The following is a 23248-nucleotide window of genomic DNA, read 5'->3' as shown; positions in this document are numbered from 1 at the left end:
CAAATACAGAAACAAACTCATATTTTCAACTAAAATGTAAATTACAAACAACTTTTCACAATTGTACTTTCGTAACAGCAAAAAAAACAACAAACAAATGACAACAGTAATGGCGGCAATTCGATCCTCCGTCAAGACGAATGTTTTTTTTTTAAATTATAGACAAACGAATGAAGTCCCTATTCTCATGTCACTCGAGATCAAATGTCGTGCGGTTTATATTAAAAAAAAACATACCGAATTGACATTTCGTATCGATAACTGTTTTAATATCTATGGATACTAGAATAGAGACCCACTTGAGTTCCGACAGCTGTTCCAAATTTAAACTCATAACCTTACAAAAATCTATAATGTAAGTAATAACATTAAAGTACAGATTTTACCTACTACCACAGATAAGAAGGTTCTCATAGTAAAATTGGTTGTAATAATGCTGGTCATTTCCTACGGTTTCTGAACGCATTTTAGAGCACTAACGATATGTGCGTAGATAAAAACGTTTTCCCCACCTTAGCTTATTGTGGAGACTTCACAACTAGATTAATGTCATCATAGCAAAAGGACATAAATTCTTTGATTCGCCGATCGTTAGGTATCGCTGGCGGTAAATAAAAATATTTTTATAAAATATACATGTAATGAAAGTAAGTAGTATTTAGGCACAAGTAAACATCAGGAATCAAAATATCTTAAATATACATACAGTCGCCATCAGATATATCGGAGCGGCCATGGTGCTCACAAATATCTAAATACGCCCATATTGTCAGGGGGTTAGAGTGCGTGTTCAGATATTTGTGAGCAACTCGACCGCTCCGATATATCTGATGGCGACTGTACCTCAGCCAGTTGTACATACAAGAGGAAAAAATATAACATTCATTAAGTTTACTTTCACATGCTTTATAAGTACATCATTTTACACAACATACCATTTTAGCATTTTGGCCCTCATACTTAATGTCTATATACAAAAAAATAGTTATTTACGATACAAGTGCGGAAAAGAGGAAATTCGAAACGAGTGGCGATAAATTAAAACACGACCGCAGGGAGTGTTTTAAATCGACACGAGTTGCGAATTACCTATTCGCACGTGTCTCGTACAACGTTTTACAGTACATATGGCCCTTTAACTTTCGACATATGCACGAAAAGTGCTATTTGACGCACTAGTGCGAGAAAGTAGCACCATATGTACTGTAAAATTAATTAATTATCCATAATAATAAAATAAAAATATCGCATAACATTCACGCACTGGCAATTTAAGGCCCAGTAAGTTCGTGTTCTTCTCTCACTCTCACTGAGCGTAAGCTTGAACGAGATTGAAGTGCGTGCCCGGGAGCGCGGATATCAAAAGTGCATTTTAGACCTATGTTCGTGATTTTTTAGGGTTCCGTACCCAAAGGGTAAAACCGGGACCTTATTACTAAGACTCCGCTGTCCTGTCTGTCTGTCACCAGGCTGTATCTCATGAACCGTGATAGCTAGACAGTTGAAATTTTCACAGATGATGTATTTCTGTTGCCGCTATAACAACAAATACTAAAAACAGAATAATATAAATATTTAAATGGGGCTCCCATACAACAAACGTGATTTTTTTGCTGTTTTTTTTCCGTAATGGTACGGACTCGCACTTGGCCGGTTTTTTTTTCTATCGAGCGATAGTCAAAACCTCCGAATTCGAATCGATACAGTCGTGTGAGAAAGGCCTCAAAATTTCTAGGTAATTAAATGTATGGCAGCCATATTGTGATCCAAAAAGCCCTACGACTTTTTAAAAACTCCGTTTTCTGAACCTGCCGCAACTTATAGAATGACTAATAATGCCTAAACGTCTCAACTGTATGGAATTACGCATACATTTTTAGGGTTCCGTACCCTAAAAGGTAAAAAAAGGGACCCTATTACTAAGACTCCACTGTCCGTCTGTCTGTCTGTCACCAGGTTGTACCTCATGAACCGTGATAGCTAGACAGTTGAAATTTTCACAGATGATGTATTTCTGTTGCCGCTATAACAACAAATACTAAAAAGTACGGAACCCTCAGTGGGCGAGTCCGACTCGCACTTGTCCGGTTTTTCCTATATTGATACATGTATCGATGTGGAGTGGAGCAATATTGCAGTGACCAGCTTTCGCAGTAGGTACCTACATTGCTTTAGTTAGTGTTCTTGATGTCATGAATGACAAAGGTTGCCTAGACTGGAGTAATCTCCGTTGCCCGTGTAATCTTACAACATTACCTTAATTTTATGCTGAAATGTAGTTTCTGTTTTTTTTTTATATATATGTTATAGGTAAAAAACTTAAGCAAAGCCCCTCTTGCATTAGGCCAATCAAATTAGATTTTGTCGAAGCTCACTACGGTCGTTTCTTAAACTTACATGTATTTTAATGCCTTTCATTATGTAGCAGTCACTGATTAAACTACTATTACAAAGTTTGTTTAATCCTTTTCACTAATAATTTAAAATACTTGGTATTATTAGAGATAGAACATTGGTTTACTCTTTCACGATTTTTACTTATTATTATTCACAACGACGTCTATTAATTCGTTTCATTGTGATTGTTCTGAATAACGGTTGATGAGATACAGCCTGGTGACAGACAGAAGGACAAACGGACAGAGGAGTCTTAGTAATAGGGTCCCGTCTATACCCTTTGGGTACGGAACCCTAAAAACGAGACAGTAGACACAATACTAGGAAGAATCCAATACTATAGCCCGGCAAAGCGCGCAATAATATTATGATACGGCCGGATATGCAGAAACAAAGGTCTAGGCAGGACCTAAGGCATTCTAATTAACTATGTCAATGAAATTTAGAGCGTGTGATATACAATTTTTGAGCGCTTCGTTACAACAGACATACATTTTTGTACAGTCAACATCAACAGCATAATTAGGTATAGTTTGGCAGTCGCTTGTCAGTGGACCAAAGGCAGGGAGAATCAGTATTTTCTTATGCTAGTATTAAAACCCTAAAAAGTGTATATAGTTTTATATTCTACTGTTACTAACAAAACTGGTTCGCCAGACTATATATAGTTTTGAGGAACATGACATGGTTATAAAATCAGGCAATAGATCACATACTAGTAATTAATAATATTTTGCCCGGCAAAGGTCGCAATGATATTATGATACGATTGGATATGTAAAAACAACCTCCTCGTGCAGGCCTACAGTCCCACCTATGGCACTAACTACATGAACTTTGAAGCATTTATGACTTAGGAGGGTAAAAGCGTTGTTATATACAATATTTTGCGCGCATCGTTGCATCAGACATACATTTTTGTACAGTCAACAGCAGAATCAGTAGGGGCTCAATATGATCTGAACATATCTTTATTGTTGTTAGAATAAGAGCTTATGTAGATCATTTTGAACACCTCGCTGGCTTATCTGTGCACGGGCGAAAACGAGCATTTTTTATTCTGTAATCAGAACAATAATTATCAGAAAGAATCAAATTTAACCAGTGTATTTTCACAACAAATATTACAGGAATATTTAATACACATAGTTCCCCTTTCTTATGACACAAATAAGAATCACATTATACTTTATACATTTAAAAGTTTTAACAAAAATTAAATTTGTGAGATAAAATAAAATACTACACACTTTAAAAGCGGGTGTAAAATACTTTTTAATGCTACGCACAGGTATCTGTACTATCTGTACATCAAAAGTTTCCGTGGTACAGATTATTCTACAAACAATATACACATGACTTACTGCTTGGACTAGGGTAACAACACTGGCCCTCAAGTCGCAAATAGCACCATCTATCTCTTTAACACACTACTGATTAAAAAGATGTAGGTAGTGTTTCTCGTCTACGAGCCGCGTCAGCGTTGCATCCACAGTAAACAATGTAAGTGCTGTCATTTCACCTTGACAGCCTCGGCAAGTCGCGTCACACACGTTAATAGTAGTTCCGCCAGCTCCAGACAGTTCTCTATTGACTTTCTGAAAACGAAAAGAAGGCAAAATTATGGTAAACATAGATATAGTAAACTACTTAATGATTGGACCTAGTACCTTCATTGTCATTGGGCACTGTTGCCTTAAGATAAAGCTAAAAGGGCTAATTATTGGAGACAGGGTAAACCCCCTTACCCTCAAGTCAGTCGCAAAGTTATTGATGGTAGAAGAGATTCAAGAGATGTAAGTTTAAGAAATAATCATCCCTCGAGTTTGACAGCCGAACGTGGTCATATAATATCGCGATCTTCGAAGCACATATTTGTCTTAGACTTTACATCTTAGGGCGTCCGCTAGCTGGCGCGGGTGCGCGGAGCGGGCGCACGCACGCGGGTGCCATTGTAGGTAAAATCGTTCGCACGAGTCCGCGCCAGTTTAGCGTTGCTCATACTATTTTTCGTTAACCCGCTCATCCGCTGCGTGCACCCGTGCCAGCTAGCGGACGCCCTGACCCCTATGGCTATAATAGAATACAAGGACTCAGTGCTATGTGATGCACGGTCTGAAATAGCGGCCGAAGAAACGGCTGCAGAACCTTCTTGAACCTGTTCACAATCATCTACCACCAGCACAGACCACAGCCGACCTAAAGGAGTCGCTATGCGACGAAGAGAATTTCAACAGGATATAGAGAATAGGAAGAAGCCAGCACATCTAAACTGCCCCAATAATTTGCTGCATCCTTCAATGCCGACGATGCTGTTGTATGGTGCCGTCTACAGCAGCGGTTCCTAACCTGGGGGTAATTACCCCCGTGGGGGTAAAACTGGCATTTTACAGGGGTACCTATCTATAAGAAAAAATATTAATGATTATGGAGGAGGGGTAAAATCGAGTTCCCTAGTTAGTCAAAGAGGTCACAGTACTAAAAAGGTTAGGAACCACTGGTCTACAGCAACATCAAAGTTATTTACTATAGGTGTAAAATCTAAGAAAAAAATTGTGCAACCTAGTTTGAAAGCAAACGAAACCAAATATGCCCTTAAACGCATCCCCACTCTTTGTTACACCTTGTATATAAACGTACTCATGTACGAAAGCGGCAGAATGAAAAAACGTGATCACTTACGTAGCGTGTTTCAATATCACTTACACATTTACCAATATCCCATATATGGATAAGAGTAAGAACGCATATAGCTTACAAATTTATTTTACTTACCGATATTCAGCCATTTGAGTGTCGCTCATATTAAAATCAACGATTCCGCAACTCTTCACCATATCGCGGAATTTGTTCTTCGTTACGCTGGGATCGCGGTTTAATATGCTGTAGACAAAATACTTAATATATACACAGTTGGTTTGTAAGTAAGCCAATATGTACTTATAATAGTTCAGTTAGCATTATTTCTTTCAGTCAAAGTATACAGGGTGATTTTGTTATGTCTGCGTCTGACCATACTCTGAGGGGCGAATATAGGTATAGGACATACTGAACAAATTTAACTATGGAGCCAACCCAGAAATCGCGACAAAAAAATTCCATAGAAAATACTGACATAAGTGTGATTCGTCGAAATGTATGAGATAGCAGTTTTTTTCGGGCTTGGCCGCATAGTAAAAGCTGTTCATTATAACCATTATAGGTACTGACCCCTCAAAGTATGGTCAAACTTAACAAAGTCACTCTAGAGATGTTACTTAAGATGTATTTACAAAGATAAAATTAGCGTATGTACATCTGTCTGCTTGTGGCATCGTGATGAGCTACGAACGGAAGGACAGTTTTGAGTACTTTTTTTATTGAAAGCGTTGTCTAGATGGTTCTTAGATAGATTTCAACACACTCAATGGCATCGTTTTAATCTTAATTACTTTATTGTAATTCTAAACGTTACGTACCATTTAAAACGGCGACACACACTGATCGCGTGTTCTTCGACTTCAGTGATCTTTTTCATCATGTTGGTGGGGTACTCCTGTTTCTGGTAGTCTAGACTTTTTATGGTTGCATTTGTAGTTTTGCTGCAATAAACACACATATGAATTTTCATTTAAAAGTAAGCGTTGACATATATCTAAGAAAGGGGCCTTACGGGCAATAAGAATGGGGCCAGTACAGCGGTGTCACGCACACCAAAGACATATGTAACTCCGTATAAGATAAATACAGTCTAACGAAAAAAAGGGGCCTCGGAAATTAAGAAAAATTTATTCTCGGACAGATGGCGCCTACACCTTTGGCCTATTCTCGGCTAGATGGCGTTGACGGTTTTGTTATTTAACATTTTTAACACATATCAGTGAAAGACCATGGGTTTAAATCATATAAAAATAATAAATACAAATAAAAAAATCATTTATAGCTTTCATATTTTTAGCTTTTATCGTGTGTCGATAGATGGCAGTAAATTTACTGTAACTACAAAATTTACTATGTCAGTAACCCTCTATCCTATGTATTCTCTTTGCGCACACAAATTCGAGCCAATCGTGCGGTCTAATGCCACAACGCGATTGGTCGCAACCTATTGTGTTAGACGTTAGACTGCACGATTGGCTTGAATTCGTGAGTGACTCCGCTGAACTAGCACCATTCTTAGTCATTATTATTCACAACAAAGACTTAATCGCGTAAAATAAGATTTAAATAATAATCCGTCCGTCGTTGTGAATAATAATGAGTAAAAATCGTGAAAGTTTAAATCAGTGTTTTGCAAACCATTCTTAGTGCAAGTAAGGCCAGCCCTTAAATATATCTCATAAACGTCAATGCAAATAAGGCTAAAATTAAATCTATACACAAGATAAAATGGGTTATACCCAAGTTAAATAATGTTAAAACCGTTAAATACTAATAAAATATACCTGAGATTTTTTCTTATTTTCCTGCTAGTTACCAGCAAAGTTTAACTACTAGGATTTTTTTTTCTCATTTGTTACCACTGGGAACAAATTGATGGTAACTAGTGGCAATAACCCTATAAAATAAATATCTAGAATACTATACATTCTGTTATATACTTTATTGTAAATAACCGATGCTTTATAGTTTATAGTAATGCAAAGGTGTAATTTTATTACAAGGGTTAAAGAAATACTTACCAGAATGTTTGCATATGTATTAACCATTGGTGGTATTCATACGTTACTCTCCTAACAACCTGTTTCCATATGCAATCAGCATTGGGCGGTTGTCTACATTTATAGTTCAGGTCAACATCCATTTCCGTCGTCTCAGTTTCATTATTGGTAAAACCGTCCTGTGCTAAATCAACGACTTCTGCAACATGCATATTTTCTGGCATATAGTTCTCAGGTACATAATCAACTTCGACGAAATCATTATTGTCAGTAGCATTACTACAGATTTTGCCATTTAATCTTTTCTCAATTTCGGGACATATATTAAAATTTCTAACAATCTTTGGTTCTGCGCCTTGGGCATTCTCGGAAGCTTCAGGTGTTAGTGTTAAAGGTGAAGGTGGTTTAGGTTGTTCGTCTATAGAATAATTAGAAATAGTAATATTACTATCAACTTTGATCTCCCTTTTTTGCAATCCAAGACTAGAAAACAAAGTATATTTTTTGTTTGCATTACACACAGCATTAGTCTGTATCTGTGCTTCCTCCTCTAACTTCTTCTGAAAAAAAAACACATAAAAGTTAGAATAATAGGAAAACGTTTCTGAATAAAAATAGTTATTTGTTATACAAGGGTGCAAAGTTGTATTTTACCCGCGAGTGTGGAACTGAAACACGAGCAAGCTCGCTTCGCTCGTGGTTCAACTATAGAATCCTGAGCGTAGCGAGTGTTTTAACACACGAGAAGTAAAATACATTTTCACCCGTGTGTAACACAAAACTTTTCCCCTCACTATAGCGAGGAAAGTGCAACATCCACAGGCGTTAGATCATCTTCATCACTGGAATCACTCATTTTTTTACGATAATACGATATTATAACAGAAAACTCTGGAAGTTGTGTATTTTTACGTGTCAATGAGAAAATTTTTGTTGACAATGTCTCAGGACAATGTTGACAATGACATTTTTGACGATGCGTTTTGAAATTGCATCGACTCAACTTGTGCGTTCAGAATTAAATTCAACATCATTTAAAAAAACATCAAATGTTTCTTATGGAATTTAAGGTTAATTACTTAAAATCATTAAATAAAGCTAAATTTGGTATTATATTATGAGCGTTTTACGTTTTGTTATCTGTCAAAAGCTACTTAAACACGCTCCATCCAAGGTCAAATTACTTTCCCCACTAGTGGATAAAATGCGTTTTTTCCCGCTTGTTTTAAAGGATAAAAGACAGCTTTCCGAGCTAGTGAGGGGAAAAAAATGTTAACATGTTTATTGAATGTCAATAATTGAAAGATGTCCATAACCCCGGTAATTTAAAAGCGGCTGCGTACGACGTACGATCCTTTTTAACCGACTTCAAGATTTCATAGGAGGTTCTCAATTCGGTTGTTTTATTTTTTATTTTTTAATGTTTGTTACTCCATAACTCCGTCATGTCTGGACCGATTTTGAAAATTCTTTTTTTGATTGTAAGTATATACATGCAGATTGGTCCCGTTTTAATCAAACAGCAGTTCTGATGATGGGATCCATGAGGAATCGAGGGAACTCCTCAAATGTTAAAGGCATACATATAGTGATTTTAGTATTTTCATCAACAAATCAAGCACTCACATTTAAAAAGGTGGCATTTGATGAAGTGGAACTGCTGATGATGATCAGAATGAAACTCTTTAATGACGCATAGTTTACGTTTGGCGATTTGTCCTCTTCTTTATGTTTGTTAAGCAACTTAAGTTTTTAAGACATATTTTTGTCAAGCTCGAGTTCTGATGATGAGACCCACGAAGAACCGAGGGAACTCCTCAAATGTGAAAGGGCATACATATAGTGATTTTTGTATTTTCATCAACAAATCCAGCATTTACATTAAAAAAAAGTGACATTTGATGAAGTGGAATTGCTGATTATGATCAGAATGGAACTCTTCAATGACACATAGTTCACGTTTGGCGATTTGTTCTCTTCCTTATGGACCCAGACCCAAACTTGGACCCGGACTCGGACCCAGACCCGGGTCTGGACATGGACCCCAACTCGGATCCGGACCCGGGCCGAACTCTGACGCAAACTTGGACCCGGACTGCCGGACACGGACCCGGACTCAGATCCGGACCCAGACCCGGACCCGGAAATGCTACTAGAAGAGTGGGTTTTTTTGAACTGCGATTCTCACAGAACAGAACTGCTATCAGAAAAGTACGTTAGGTTAGGTTAGAGCTGTGAACCTTACAGAAACGATGCTATCAGAAAAGTAGGTTAGGTTAGGTTAGAACTGCGACCCTTACAAAAACGAAATGCTACTAGAAAAGTGGGTGGTTTTACCTCCTTTTCTACATAATTAGGCAAAAGATGCTGTCTTTTTCATTTCATTGTCTGGAATCTAAGAGTGCACCATCAACAATAAGTGACTTTCAGCGGCATCCCCCATTGAAGTCGGTTTTTTTTTCTTAAAAATTATGATGTAACAAGTTGCATGCATCTGATGATGTGATTCGATCTATACCTTTGTATAGGTACGTTGATTACATTAGAAATAAAACATGATCCAGTACGTATTACAACATTTGAGGATATTGTATATTGTTCGATCGATGGACAAAAAGTTGGTACAAAAATCGTGTTAAATGTAGGTTTAATGGAGCTCACAAAAAACTTATCCATTCAAAATATTAAAAAAACTGTGTAAATTACATCCCTACTTTTTAGGTTGGTTAAGCAAAAAGGTATTGCATCGACGAACCTGCTGTGAGTGTGAGTGACTGGACCTTAGACTATATCTTGCCGGAGAGTCGTTGCACGGCTGGCTTTTCTCGTTGTTTTTAGGAGAACTGTTGTGAACTGGCATGGGTGGGAAGCCTGAGATTATTGTCGACATATCTGTATAAAAAAATAGATATAAATCAAACTTTATTATATAGATAACAATTTATAATTATGATATATTACTTAAGTAAATTATAGAAATTCAGCAGTACACGTCGAGTCAGCATCAACAGTAGTTAGTGCAACGCGCCAGAAATACTTGGAATACTTTTCCAAATGGGGATATATCGCAATCGTTCCCGTTCAAAAGTATTTCTCAGAGCCTAATTAATAGTACTACATATAGAGACTTGTCTATTTTTGTTAAGTTATAATACGCTAAGTCTGATCCGATATTTTTGATGCTGACTGTACTGTGTACTCATGTAACGGTAACAAAAAGCACAAAGGGATTAAAATTTCAAATGAACCCTATCCTCCTAGGTCTAGGTCCCAGAAGCTTTTGTTTTGTTTTTGAATTTGGAACCTTGTCTTATGTACCGTAAGATCGGGGTACTTTAGCCCCCCAAGGTTACTATGTTCACCCATGAAAACCTATTTTATTGAATTGATAAGTTTTTAAAAATGACATTATGAGATTATCTGTTTTGGAGTAAGCATTTAGTGTCGTTTTTAAGAATTTATTAATTTAATAAATGGATTTTCATGGGTGAACAAAGTAACCTTGGTTGGCTAAAGTACCCTGACCTTACGGTACTAAAAGTAAAAATATGATTTTGGAATAAGGGCCTCTGGGACTCGGGAGGTTATAGTTCAAGTAATTGGGTGGTAATTCATATGTCTGTGTTTAAATTGTCGGTTTGTAAAAATTCTTTTTTGTAAAGTTATCTAATAATGGTTACCTGTCACCGCTTCGCTGAAAGTGGGCGAGTGGTTTGGCCCGTCGTAATTGAATGTTTCCACATCATAGGACTCGTCTAAATCAGGCTCCCGAATGTCGCTTAGCAAGTGAGATAAATTTTGAGATGCTATGTGTACATCTTCACAATCTTCCAACACCGACTACAAAAATTATATAAATATTAATTGAGAAAGAACATGGTCATTAAATACAAGACATAAAACGGATTACATAAATGGACAACTAATACAAGGATAAATTAGGATATTCAAAAAATCTGGTCAGAATTTCTTCTGCCCATGAATGCATTATCTGTATCAATAGTTAAACGATACAATTGCTTCTGATTTTAGACCAGTCTACGTACCTGCAGTTTGTTGACTAAATTTATGCCAAAGGTGTACATTTTCATGAAATCCGTAGGGCTTAATTCTGTCACTAAGTTCCCTGAAGCATACAGAAAAAAAAAACATTATTTATATTTATAATACGTGCGGCTAGGGAATGCAATCCCGATCCCGCGGGATCCCGATCTCGCGAGATCCCGTGTAATTTTTCGGGATCAATCCCAACGCATAATATGACGGGATCCCGTTCGGGATTGACGGGATTGGGCGGCAGTATTAAACACAGATGACTTGCCTCTTTCAATGATTGCAGAAGATTTGAATTTACGTGCTACTGCTGTACAAACTAATATGTCACTTAAAGAGGAATTATAACAAACTCTTGTATCCACGAGCTTAGACAGATTAGTCTATCATAAAAAAGGAAATGGAGATTTATTTGAGTGTGGAGGAACAAGGGGGAGATTTTGGCAGTTTGCATATAATTGCTTCGCCACGCTGTTGAAAACCAGTGTTGAGTCGGAGAGGGCATTCTCAGCAGCTGTTTTTAAGAAGTCACTTTCAAAATTACCTGTAATACTCTCTAATTCCTTATTGTTTTGATTCATATTACAGTTATACTTATTGTTTTGATTACCTTTGTTAATTTCCAAGGAAAACTGATGATGATTTAGTTAATAATATTAAAGAATAAAGGTTTTTATTTCTGTCTATTAATATGTTATTTTAATTAACGTCACCATCACAAACATGCCGTTATTATCGTTTTAATTCAATCGAATTTTACTTTTTTTTAATATACTCGGGATCCCGAAAATTCCGGGATCCCGCGGGATTGATATTTCTAATCCCGCGGGATCTCGAATTTGCAATCCCGAGTCGGGATTGCGTTCACTACGTGCGGCTTCGCCTAACATAATTCCAACAAATTTTAAATATATATTTTAGATAGCATTTTTAACGACTCACCTCTATCATCGTTTATTTTCAAAAGGAACATAGCCAATTTATCGGAAGCATAGACGAGTTTTGTTTCGTTTGTAAATTTCCGTTTAACGCATACCGTAGCCTCGTAGAAAGTCCACGGCGGAGGCAATGTCGCGTCTACAAAAGGCGGGTCCAATAGGAGCACTTGAGAAAGAACTTCTTCCATTATTTGCACGAACCGTGACATCCACTCATCGCTCCTCAAGATCAGACGATCTTCCATAAAATCGCTTGTAACCTCATAAACTACAATGCTTCGGTCCGTGTTCAATTCATTTTGGATTGGTTGCCTATCGGAATATTCGGAATCAATGGAATTGGAAATTACTCCCGATGTGGACGATTCATCGACCATCGCCTCGGCACTGGCGTCGGTTAACTTGCAGTTATCCATGGAGTCATCATTTTGTTGGATTAGGTGGCTGGTAGAAGATGTACTGATGTTGCTATTTAGATAACCCTGTACGTGTTCGAATACCGTTGCTTGCTGGGTGTTCTTTCTCCTGCGCCATTTGAAGGGTTTTTTCTCTTCTGTTTTGCTGCTAGCATTTGAATGTTGCAGCCTTTTTAGTCTGATTTTTCGTGGCGCTGCTGTTGTTGCTTTATTATCATTAGAAGCCTCTGCTCTATCTTCTATAGAACTGGTTTTAATTTCATTGTGCCCTATTTCTGCTGACTTGAGATTTAATTCTTTTTGCTTATCACACAAATCATTTACGGCATTCGCCGCTTCGCTGGTTTTATTTTTATTTGGGTTTATCTCAAATGACGGTGTTATAAAATCAAAATCTGTCTGTACACACACGTTTGCAGTTCGTTTTTCTGGCGGCAGATCAGTTTGGATTTCTATCTCTTTCTGTTTAGTTTTTTCAGTGTCAAGTCTTGGAGATTCTAGAGTGGTTGAGTTCGTAGTTGCATTACATATACCAGGGCTCTCTAAGCTCTCTTGTATTTGGATTTGGGGTTCCGCTACTCGCAGTGAACTCTCAGGATGAACCTCGGCATTTGATACTGTTATTTTAATTTGTTCGCAGATAGTATGCGTTTTGGAGACAGGTGTTGATTTCGGGGTTGAAGTTTGTGTTAAATACCGCTTTAGTTCAGTAACTGTAATTGTACCATCATTGATAGACTCTTGATTCAGCATATCCTTTTCGTCGACAAGACGAACCTAAAATCCAAATCATTAGATTGTCGAATTTAAACTGTTGTGAGACATACTAACATTGAATCATTTTACGGTTTAGACTCACTTACTATTAGTCACTTACTATTAGTGCTTGAGAAAGGAGACCTAGGCTCTCCGAAACATGTCGCGCGAGTGACTAAAACAAGTGAGTCTAAACCGTAAAATGATTCAATCATTAGATTGGTTATGTTTGTACATAATGATGAGGTTAAATGTAAACGGTAACATGATGAAATTCATCGAAGGTCTAACATGGACTAAACAAAAGGATTATTATCATCGTACGAGTCCCAACAGTTCTACTGGCTTTTTTGTAGTTCAAGATGAAGAAAATGGGGATAGAGGAATTTGCCCACTTATTTCTAAAATTCAAATGATATCTACTTTAATATATTCGATTACATTTTTAATAAAAAGCTCACTGACGCTTGTAGGCCAATCAAATTAGATTTTAATTCCTAGCAAGCTGGAAATCGTTCTAATACCTTACAGTAATAACACTAATAACATATACTAATCTATGCTAATACCACAGAATAACTAATAGTACTACCGTACACCCCCGTACCGTGCCGTTTGGTCCTAAATGCGTGTAACATTTTTGCGTTTTTAGGGTTCCGTACCTCAAAAGGAAAAAACGGAACCCTTATAGGATCACTCGTGCGTCTGTCTGTTTGTCTGACTGTCTGTCTGTCTGTCCGTCTGTCACAGCCCATTTTCTTCAAAACTACTGGACCAATTAAGTTGAAATTTGGTACACATATGTAAGTTTGTAACCCAAAGACGGACATGTAACGTAAACAAATGAATTTTCAACATGGGGGCCAGGTTTGGGGGGTAAATGGGAAAATTAATAAATAAAGTTTTTTCTATTTTTCTTGTAATTTTAAAATAAATAGTTTAGAAGTTGAAATAAAACTGTGAAAACGGATTATATCGCGAATTTATAATAGGTACATCCCGACGTTTCGAACCCTTTACAGCGTTCGTGGTCAACGGGTGACTGAGGGAAAAACTACAAAGTGAAAAAATACCCACATACTAAAAATAATGAACCATATCATAGACTATAAACTTTAAGGCTGGTTGTACATGCAAAATCGGTTCATAAGGCTATAGTTATACAATACAACTATTTTCAAGTAATAGTACATTATGATACAAGTGTGCTAAGTTGGTCATTACACACGAGGGGCATTTCACGTCAAGCGGGCAGCAAAAAAATTGTCAGGTTCTGGATTTTGTTCATTGTTGGATTAATTGGACCTATATGTGAACTAAAAAATTTGGCATCATTACTTTTTTAATATATTGCTTCGTTAAAAATTTATACGCATTTGAAAAAACTACAAAATTTGAGGAACGGTTTTTATGAAAATTATTATTGCAATTCTTTCAATGGATTTAATTATAACTAAATAGTGATTATTTGAGAATATTAGTTGATTTCTTTGAAAATTTATAAAAAAAGTTTTTTTAATCTTTTTTTCATATAACAAACCGGAAGTTAGTATTAAATATCTTTTTTTTCCCAACTTCGCATTTTATTATATTTTTTATTTTTACACAATAATGAAGCTTATGGTGTACTAATGTCCTATAAATTTTTTTATAATGGCATCTCGATTGGTTTTGAAGATTCATGAAGTAATTCGAAAGTACTGCGCGACGCTCCGTACTGAGCGGTAGTTCTATGTGGCAGTCTTTAATGGCCAATTACGGGTATTTTTACTTTTGCGTAACGGAATTAAAGCAATAAATAATATTTCATCGGTTAAGATGTATAAAAGCAAATCATGTATTATTCAATCGTGCCTTGTAGCGCTATCACTGATCAACCATATCTTGGAACTGAAAACAAAACGTTTATGTTTTAACAAAACGCTAGAGGTAACTTAATAACTATAGCTAGGTTTAGGCGGGGTATGTCACATGCTTAAGAGGTCACTTTCGAGTTAGGTCACGTTCTGAGGACGTCACTTTCTGTACGTCACATTCTGAGTTTGTCACATTCTGAGCTCGTCACATTCTGAGTACGTTACTTTCTGAGAACGGCACTTTCTGAGGACGTCACTTTCTGTGAACGCCACTTTCTGAAGCCCTCGCTTTCCGAGTACGTCACTTTTATAGCATAGTAAGATTAAAGCGTATACCAGCATGAACAATGGATACCAGCAATCATAACAGCTGTACGGCATACGGCCGTTTTTATGCCGTACGGCTAATATGATTGCTGGTATCCATTGTTAATGCAGGTATACGCTTAAATATTACTTTGCTATAAAAGTGACGTACTCAGAAAGCGAGGGCCTCAGAAAGTGGTGTTCTCAGAAAGTGACGTACTCAGAATGTGACGAACTCAGAATGTGACGTACAGAAAGTGACGTCCTCAGAACGTGACCTAACTCGAAAGTGACCTCTTAAGCATGTGACATACCCCGCCTAAACCTAGCTATAGTTATTAAGTTACCTCTAGCGTTTTGTTAAAACATAAACGTTTTGTTTTCAGTTCCAAGATATGGTTGATCAGTGATAGCGCTACAAGGCACGATTGAATAATACATGATTTGCTTTTATACATCTTAACCGATGAAATATTGTTTATTGCTTTAATTCCGTTACGCAAAAGTAAAAATACCCGTAATTGGCCATTAAAGACTGCCACATAGAACTACCGCTCAGTACGGAGCGTCGCGCAGTACTTTCGAATTACTTCATGAATCTTCAAAACCAATCGAAATGCCATTATAATTTTTTTTATAGGACATTAGTACACCATAAGCTACATTATTGTATAAAAATAAAAAATATAAAAAAATGCGAAGTTGGAAAAAAAAAGATATTTAATACTAACTTCCGGTTTGTTATATGAAAAAAAAGATAAAAAAACTTTTTTTATAAATTTTCAAAGAAACCAACTAATATTCTCAAATAATCACTATTTAGTTATAATTAAATCCATTGAAAGAATTGCAATAATAATTTTTAAAAAATCCGTTCCTCACATTTTGTAGTTTTTTCAAATGCGTATAAATTTTTAACGAAGCAATATATTAAAAAAGTAATGATGCCAAATTTTTTAGTTCACATATAGGTTCAATTAATCCAACTAGGAACAAAATCCAGAACCTGACAATTTTTTTGCTGCCCGCTTGACGTGAAATGCCCCACGAGGCGATATTGTGCGCGCGAGCTGTAAGCGAGCGCGCAATAAGAAAGCCATTGTGTGTAATGACCAATGCACACGCGTTTCATACGACTTTTTCAACACACTTGCGAGAAAAAAAAGAAACTCATATTAATCAAATTTTAATAGTTAAAACAGTTAGTATTGTGTGTTGCATCTGTCATACTGCCGGCCGCCCCTCGCCCCGGCCGCGGGCGGCGCGGCGGGCGGGCCGGCCGGGCCGCGCACCGCGCAGGCGGTCGGGCGCGCCGGTGCCCGCCAGTCTGACCAATTAAAGAAGGCTCCCTTTCCATGCATATTATTAGCAATCAGATACCTTCTTAACTCAGTCGGATAATATAATGAAAAAGCACGAGTGGAATAATACACTGAAAGAGCACGCGTGTTTAATATCTAGGATTATGAGCCAAAAATCGGTGGAATAAAAACGTCGTTTTGAGCAAGTGTGTTGAAAAGATATATACGCGATAAAAACTACGCCGGCTCCAACCCTACACCTCGGACCCGAGAAGATTTAATTCCCTCCTAAATTGTAGGAGGCTATCCCAATATGGGACCGACAACAAACTCGGCGGGACACATCTTTTCAAAACATATTATACTCAGAATGTCCAACATCATCCAACACTAAGGTCTCACAGTCTATGTCTCGCTTGCTCCTTTATCAGATGGACTACAGGATCCCAAGCTGGTGGTAGAGAAAAGCCATCTTCCATATTAAAGTTTGGATATTTCTTAATCTCAATGGCCTCGCGCAGCATTCTGGGTATGTAACGCTTCTCCTTGGCAAGAACCAGAGGCTTATCAAACTTGATTGAGTGATTGGCTTTATCCATGACATGCTCACAGACTGCAGACTTAGGTATTTATACTTAAGTATTTAGATTATTTCTTTAAGGAAAAGAATGTGCTAGCCGTTCCAACAAACACTGAAAATATTATGGGATTACCTTTCACATAAAATTTGGCCATGATAATATTATTTTGATTTCTTTTGCTCATGACAGATTTTATATGGGGATGATGTCATGCATTTTTAAACAGCCATTGATATTAAGATTCAATTATTTTAAATTTGTTAATATGTTGTGGTTGTTTTGATATAGTCCGTTTAGTTTAAATTAGTGGTAGTAAATACTAATCGCCGTTGTAGGTGGCGCTTTTTTTTAGGGTTCCGTAGCCAAATGGCCAAAAACGGAACCCTTATAGATTCATCATGTCTGTCTGTCTGTCTGTCTGTCCGTCCGTATGTCACAGCCACTTTTCTCTGAAACTATAAGAACTATACTGTTGCAACTTAGTAAGTAGATGTATTCTGTGAACCGCATTAAGATTTTCACACAAAAATAATAAAAAAACAATAAATTTTGGGGGCTCCCCATACTTAGAAGTGAAACTCGAAAAAATTTTTTTCATCAAACCCATACGTGTGGGGTATCTATGGATAGGTCTTCAAAAATGATATTGAGGCTTCTAATATCATTTTTTTCTAAACTGAATAGTTTGCGCGAGAAAGTGTGTGTGTGTGTGTGTGTGTGTGTGTGTGTGTGTGTGTGTGTGTGTGTGTGTCCTTATAACTTCTAAGATAATGATAAAACATAATGTACGGAGCCCTCGGTGCGCGAGTCCGACTCGCACTTGGCCGGTTTTAATGTGTATATTTTAACATGTCGCTGGCATCTTGGCTCTTGGCTTAGCCCCTCGGCTAAAGGACCGATGTGGCTAATTTTGGTATAGAAATATTTGTGGCAGACCAGTAGGCCTAGCACATGATTGGCGCGACAGTATCTCGCGGCGAGATCAGACTACCCGTCTTTTTCTATGTTAAAAGATTGACGGATAATCTATCTCGCCGCGAGATGCTGTCGCGCCAAACATGTGCTAGCCCTACAGGGACGGTTACAATGGTGCGAAAATATGGAAATGTCAAGGAAAATATTGAAAACAACAATGTTATTTTCCCACACAAACTGTTCTTACGACGTGTCAAATAAGAATTTCCATTTTTTCTCTGATCAAGATGAAAGTCGATATCTGCGAATCTAAGAGAGGCTCTTTATTATGATTCTGAGGTAAAAGCGGCAAGAACGGCCGCCATATTGAAATTCCCTATTTTAGCTCTAATCAAGATGAAAATCGATGTCTGAGGATCAAAGAGGACCTTTATTATGAATCTGAGGTCAAAATTTATAAAAACTTTTACGTTATTTACATTACATCTGGTGCTCCATTACGACACCCTGTGCTATAACAAGCACATTACGTAACTATGTCGAAAATTTAATGGGCCATATGTACTGTAAAACGTTGGACGATACACGTGGGAAAAGGTAATTCGCAACTCGTGTCCATTTAAAACACACTTCGGTCGTGTTTTAAAATTCGCCACTCGTTACTAATATCGCGCTTGTATCGTAAATAACTATTAAAAACGTGCGACAGACGTACATGGCCATCAATAAATTATCTATCCCATTATTCACTTAAAAATAAAATAATAAATTATCGTACAAAAATATTGCATATAATAGTACATTTCGATGCTAGTGCGGAAAGTATGTCATTACTTCACGAGTACCGAGATGAAGACTCGGGACGAGTGAAGAATGACATTTCCGCACGTGTATCGAACGACGTTTTTTAATACAATTGCGAAAAATAAGAAAAACAACAAGTAAGGAATTCGAAACTTTTATATTATTAATTCTGTGACATCACTGACATTGACATTATGAAGAGGTGTTTTTTTAGCTGGGTGTTATTATTATTGAACCCACTTCAATGAAATTTTTTTTTTAAATGCATGTTCTATAAGACAAACAATTGTAAATATAAAACATTGTACTATTATTACCCAAATATCGTTAATTACGATTATTTGTGTATCGTACATTTATAAAAACAATATCGAATGTTGCCTTTGGAAACTTAAAGCAGAAAAAAAAACGCCTCTTCTTTGACAGGCGTTCCGTTCCATTCAGACAACTTATTAAGAACGGTTTTTTAATATTCAATATTAAAAAAAATAGACGTGTCATTATATGATGAAGAGGTAAGTAATAAAAAATGTATATTTTTCGTATTCTTACATTAATAGTAGGTTTTTATGTTGATTACGACGTTTAAAGGAAACTAATATTAACACTCATCAATAAGTAGTCATGATTTGGAACAAGAATAAATTTAAAAAAATTGGAAAAGTAAAAAGCACTAGTTCGCGAAAACCAACTTTCCGCACGCTAAACAGCTACGTAAAGTAGCACTTTTTGAGCAACTGTATTAAAAAACATGTTCTATATTGCATGAAACCGTCTACTAAGAGACAGTTTTCATTGTCATGTATTTTCAAGTGACACTGTTACAGCATGGTTACGGCCAATCAGAGCTACTTATTTTAAAATAGACCAATAGTATTTCGGGTCGGTGAAATTGACCAATCATAATCTTGGTCAAAGAAAACCCATACCCAAACTTTGACTTTGCCATTGGTCCGCTGGTGAGCATGCGTATTCGTATTTTGTAGCCTTTTATAAGCTGATATTTTCTTTGAAGCTAGTCATCCATATTTATTATCAATCGCTGGTCCTAAGGCGCCCAAAATTTAAGCACACCTCTTGCAATTGCGCAAACTCGGATTGCATGCATTTAGGAACAAATGAAGGTATTAAAACGATTTCCAGCTTGCTGGGAATTAATTCCTTAAAACGCTTTTTATGGATCCAATTTGATAATTACCTACTAGATTAACAAGTTACTAGTAAAATACTATACTTACTATTAATTTATGACAGAAGTAATTGCAGAAATTTAAAGTTCATAAAAAAGGAGACAGGTACAATATGTACGAATATAAATGAAATGTGTTGTTATGTGTTATGTTGGAATCTAGTTTGTGATTCGTGTTTTCTCTCCATATCATATTTACTTAATTTATTTACTGTGTTATTATAAACGCGCTACAAGCCTCAATTAGGTAATAATCGTCTGTCTTGATCTAAAATTTTTACTTATGAACCTATTTGTAAGAAAGGGATAAACTTAATAAACTAATCGGAACTTGTAAAGTTTATTATTGAATTAGGGAGTTAGTTAATAAATCACGGTTATATTTATGTACTTACCACTTGTATATTGGGAACAATTAATTCCAAACAGGAAACAACATTAGGTGCGTCCTTTAAATTGTCAGGAATTTTCCCTGCAAAACATAAATTTTCATGATTTACAGGTTAGAACTTTGGCAAGTATATTATTCTTCTAACTTACATCTCGTTCACTAAAAAAGTTACGAAAGGTTACCTAATGGTAGTTAAAGTTTGAGTCCTCAATAAATAGTCATCATGCACAAAAAATACCAAAAAATCTTGAAGTGGGAAAAAACTGTGTGACTTATGCGAAGGCGAAAGTGTGCAGTCACAGACATGACAACATGACATGTTACTTACTCATCTGGCGAATGGCGAACGTCCTCGCGCGACTCGCGTAGTCCGCTAAGCGACCGTTGCTCGAGAATGCAGCGCAACGCAGCGTACGCACCACGTCGCGCGGCGTCAAAAGCCGGATACGATCGTCTGCAGTCACATGGTATCCGTTCAAAAAATGTTCGGCTATGGCTAGTATCTCACCTCAAATTAATTTGAATAAAAAGTCAACAAATTACTTTTAATCAAAATATTAATCTGAATTACAGAAAGCACCAGTGCCATCATCATCATAACTATTACCAGGCATGTGAGGTTGGCATTTCGGCATCCTCAAGCGCCTCAATCGTTTGCCGCGCGCAATATCGTTACCTGCCTATATATGTACTTATATGTATTAAGCAGAATACGAATTTGAATTTTTGATGTACGTGGTAGACTATATGCATGCGCACCAGTTTTGTTCCGCTCGTCAGTAAAAACGGGCAAAAATAAATAAAAACCAATATTGCAAATTAATGTCGCTTCGCAATGCTAACACCTGACTATGGCCTACTAAATATGTATGTGGTTAAATATTAGATGGTTATTGATGCCTCCTTCAGCATCTGGTCGGAAAAAGCATATCAATGGAGGTTGTGGACATCAAGGGAAGACGCCTCTGCCCAGCAGTGGGACACATTAATAGGCTAAGTAAAAAAAGATAATGTTAATACCATCAACATGCAACTATTAATTCTGAGAACTATGTACCTCTTTTATAATTGTGGGTTACTTACTAACCTGATATCACAAGACTGGTCAAAAATCGCATGTTGTTGAGCAGAACTCTTGTGGTGGGTATAATATAACAGCAGTCGCGACTTGTGCTACTGTCAGCCGACTCCCAAAAGCTCTCCATGTTCACACCATCAGTATGTGCCTTATGAAAGTTATCAAATTAATTGTTATTATAAAATTTAAACATATACAATAATAATACATATATGTATAATTGTATAAACACATCCCACCAAAAACATTTTCATGTAAAATGTTGCCAAGACGAAACCATAAGGCTCGCACTGTCAAAAAGTTATCAGATCTCTTATAGAGATCTCTCCTAACTCTAGAAGCCCTTACTTCACAAACTCTACACCTTAGTCAAATTATGTGTTTTGCCCATTTCGCTACTGTCACATGGACGTAAGGTGAAAAATTGATTCGCTAATCATTATTTTTTATTACACAATAGTTCTTGTAGTAACGAGACGGCCAACCCACATAATTTTTTGAATTATTTGACAAAGGAGAGTTTGTGAAGTAAGGGCTTGTAGAGTTAGAAGCTTGGCTCTACAAGAGATCTGATAACTTTTTGACAGTGCGAGCCGTATCGTTTCGTCCTGGCAACATTTTACATGAAAATGTTTCTGGTAGGATTTCACTTCTTTTTGTAAGTTGCTTAACCTTCCATCCCCTAATTGGCTTGGTTTGATTGGATTGGATTGGGGGGTAATTTACTATTAAAAATCCTGAAATACGTATCAAGAGGCATCTTTTACACAATCTGCCTTGCCTGTAAGTGGGGGATCAATAAAAAATGTGCCCTTTTTGTAAGTTAATACTAGTACGTAAATTGTATCTTCTGTTGATGATCCTAATAAACAAATAAATCTGCTTTTTACGGATTCCCCATACAAACATCAACCCCCTTTTTCCCCTAACGCTCTTTTGGGGTTGAAAACTATTCTATATCCTTCCCCATAACAAAAACTATCTACATACCAAATTTCAACTAAATCGGTTCAGCGGTTATTAATTCCCAATACAAAATTCCACCCCCCTTTTCACCCCCTTAGGGGCTTAAAATTTCAAGTTTTTGAATTTTTCTGTTGCTTGTGTAATAAGTAGGGAATGCAATCCCGATCCCGCGGGATCCCGATCTCGCGAGATCCCGTGTAATTTTTCGGGATCAATCCCGACGCATATATGACGGGATCCCGTTCGGGATTGACGGGATTGGGCGGCAGTATCAAACACAGATGACTTGCCTCTTTCAATGATTGCAGAAGATTTGAATTTACGTGCTACTGCTGTACAAACTAATATGTCACTTAAAGAGGAATTAGAACAAACTCTGCGAGCATCTAAAATTCCCTTTACACGTGTATCCACGAGCTTAGACAGATTAGAGTCTGTCATAAAAAAGGAAATGGAGATTTATTTGAGTGTGGAGGAACAAGGGGGAGATTTTTGCAGTTTGCATATAATTGCTTCGCCACGCTGTTGAAAACCAGTGTTGAGTCGGAGAGGGCATTCTCAGCAGCTGTTTTTTAAGAAGTCACTTTCAAAATCACCTGTAATACTCTCTAATTCCTTATTGTTTTGATTCATATTACAGTTATACTTATTGTTTTGATTA

General features: G+C 36.9%; 1 protein-coding gene across 1 annotated transcript in view; it reads right to left on the bottom strand.

Moving 5' to 3' along the window:
* Window positions 1-733: 733 nt before the first annotated feature.
* The window catches only part of LOC134751407 (uncharacterized), a 43196-nt gene continuing 20681 nt past the window's right edge, over window positions 734-23248 (bottom strand). The window contains exons 4-14 of the mRNA XM_063686808.1: window positions 21631-21769; window positions 20872-20997; window positions 20548-20624; window positions 12033-13221; window positions 11084-11163; window positions 10718-10877; window positions 9793-9929; window positions 7059-7597; window positions 5856-5978; window positions 5173-5280; window positions 734-3995 (exon numbers count right to left, since the gene is read on the bottom strand). Of these exons, the coding sequence (XP_063542878.1) occupies window positions 3911-3995; window positions 5173-5280; window positions 5856-5978; window positions 7059-7597; window positions 9793-9929; window positions 10718-10877; window positions 11084-11163; window positions 12033-13221; window positions 20548-20624; window positions 20872-20997; window positions 21631-21769 (2763 nt within the window). The 3' untranslated portion in view covers window positions 734-3910. The remainder of the gene's footprint in view (window positions 3996-5172; window positions 5281-5855; window positions 5979-7058; window positions 7598-9792; window positions 9930-10717; window positions 10878-11083; window positions 11164-12032; window positions 13222-20547; window positions 20625-20871; window positions 20998-21630; window positions 21770-23248) is intronic.

The sequence above is a fragment of the Cydia strobilella genome, chromosome 2 (assembly GCF_947568885.1).
Source record: "Cydia strobilella chromosome 2, ilCydStro3.1, whole genome shotgun sequence".
Lineage (NCBI taxonomy): Eukaryota > Metazoa > Arthropoda > Insecta > Lepidoptera > Tortricidae > Cydia > Cydia strobilella.
This window is presented reverse-complemented; position numbering and strand designations above follow the sequence as displayed.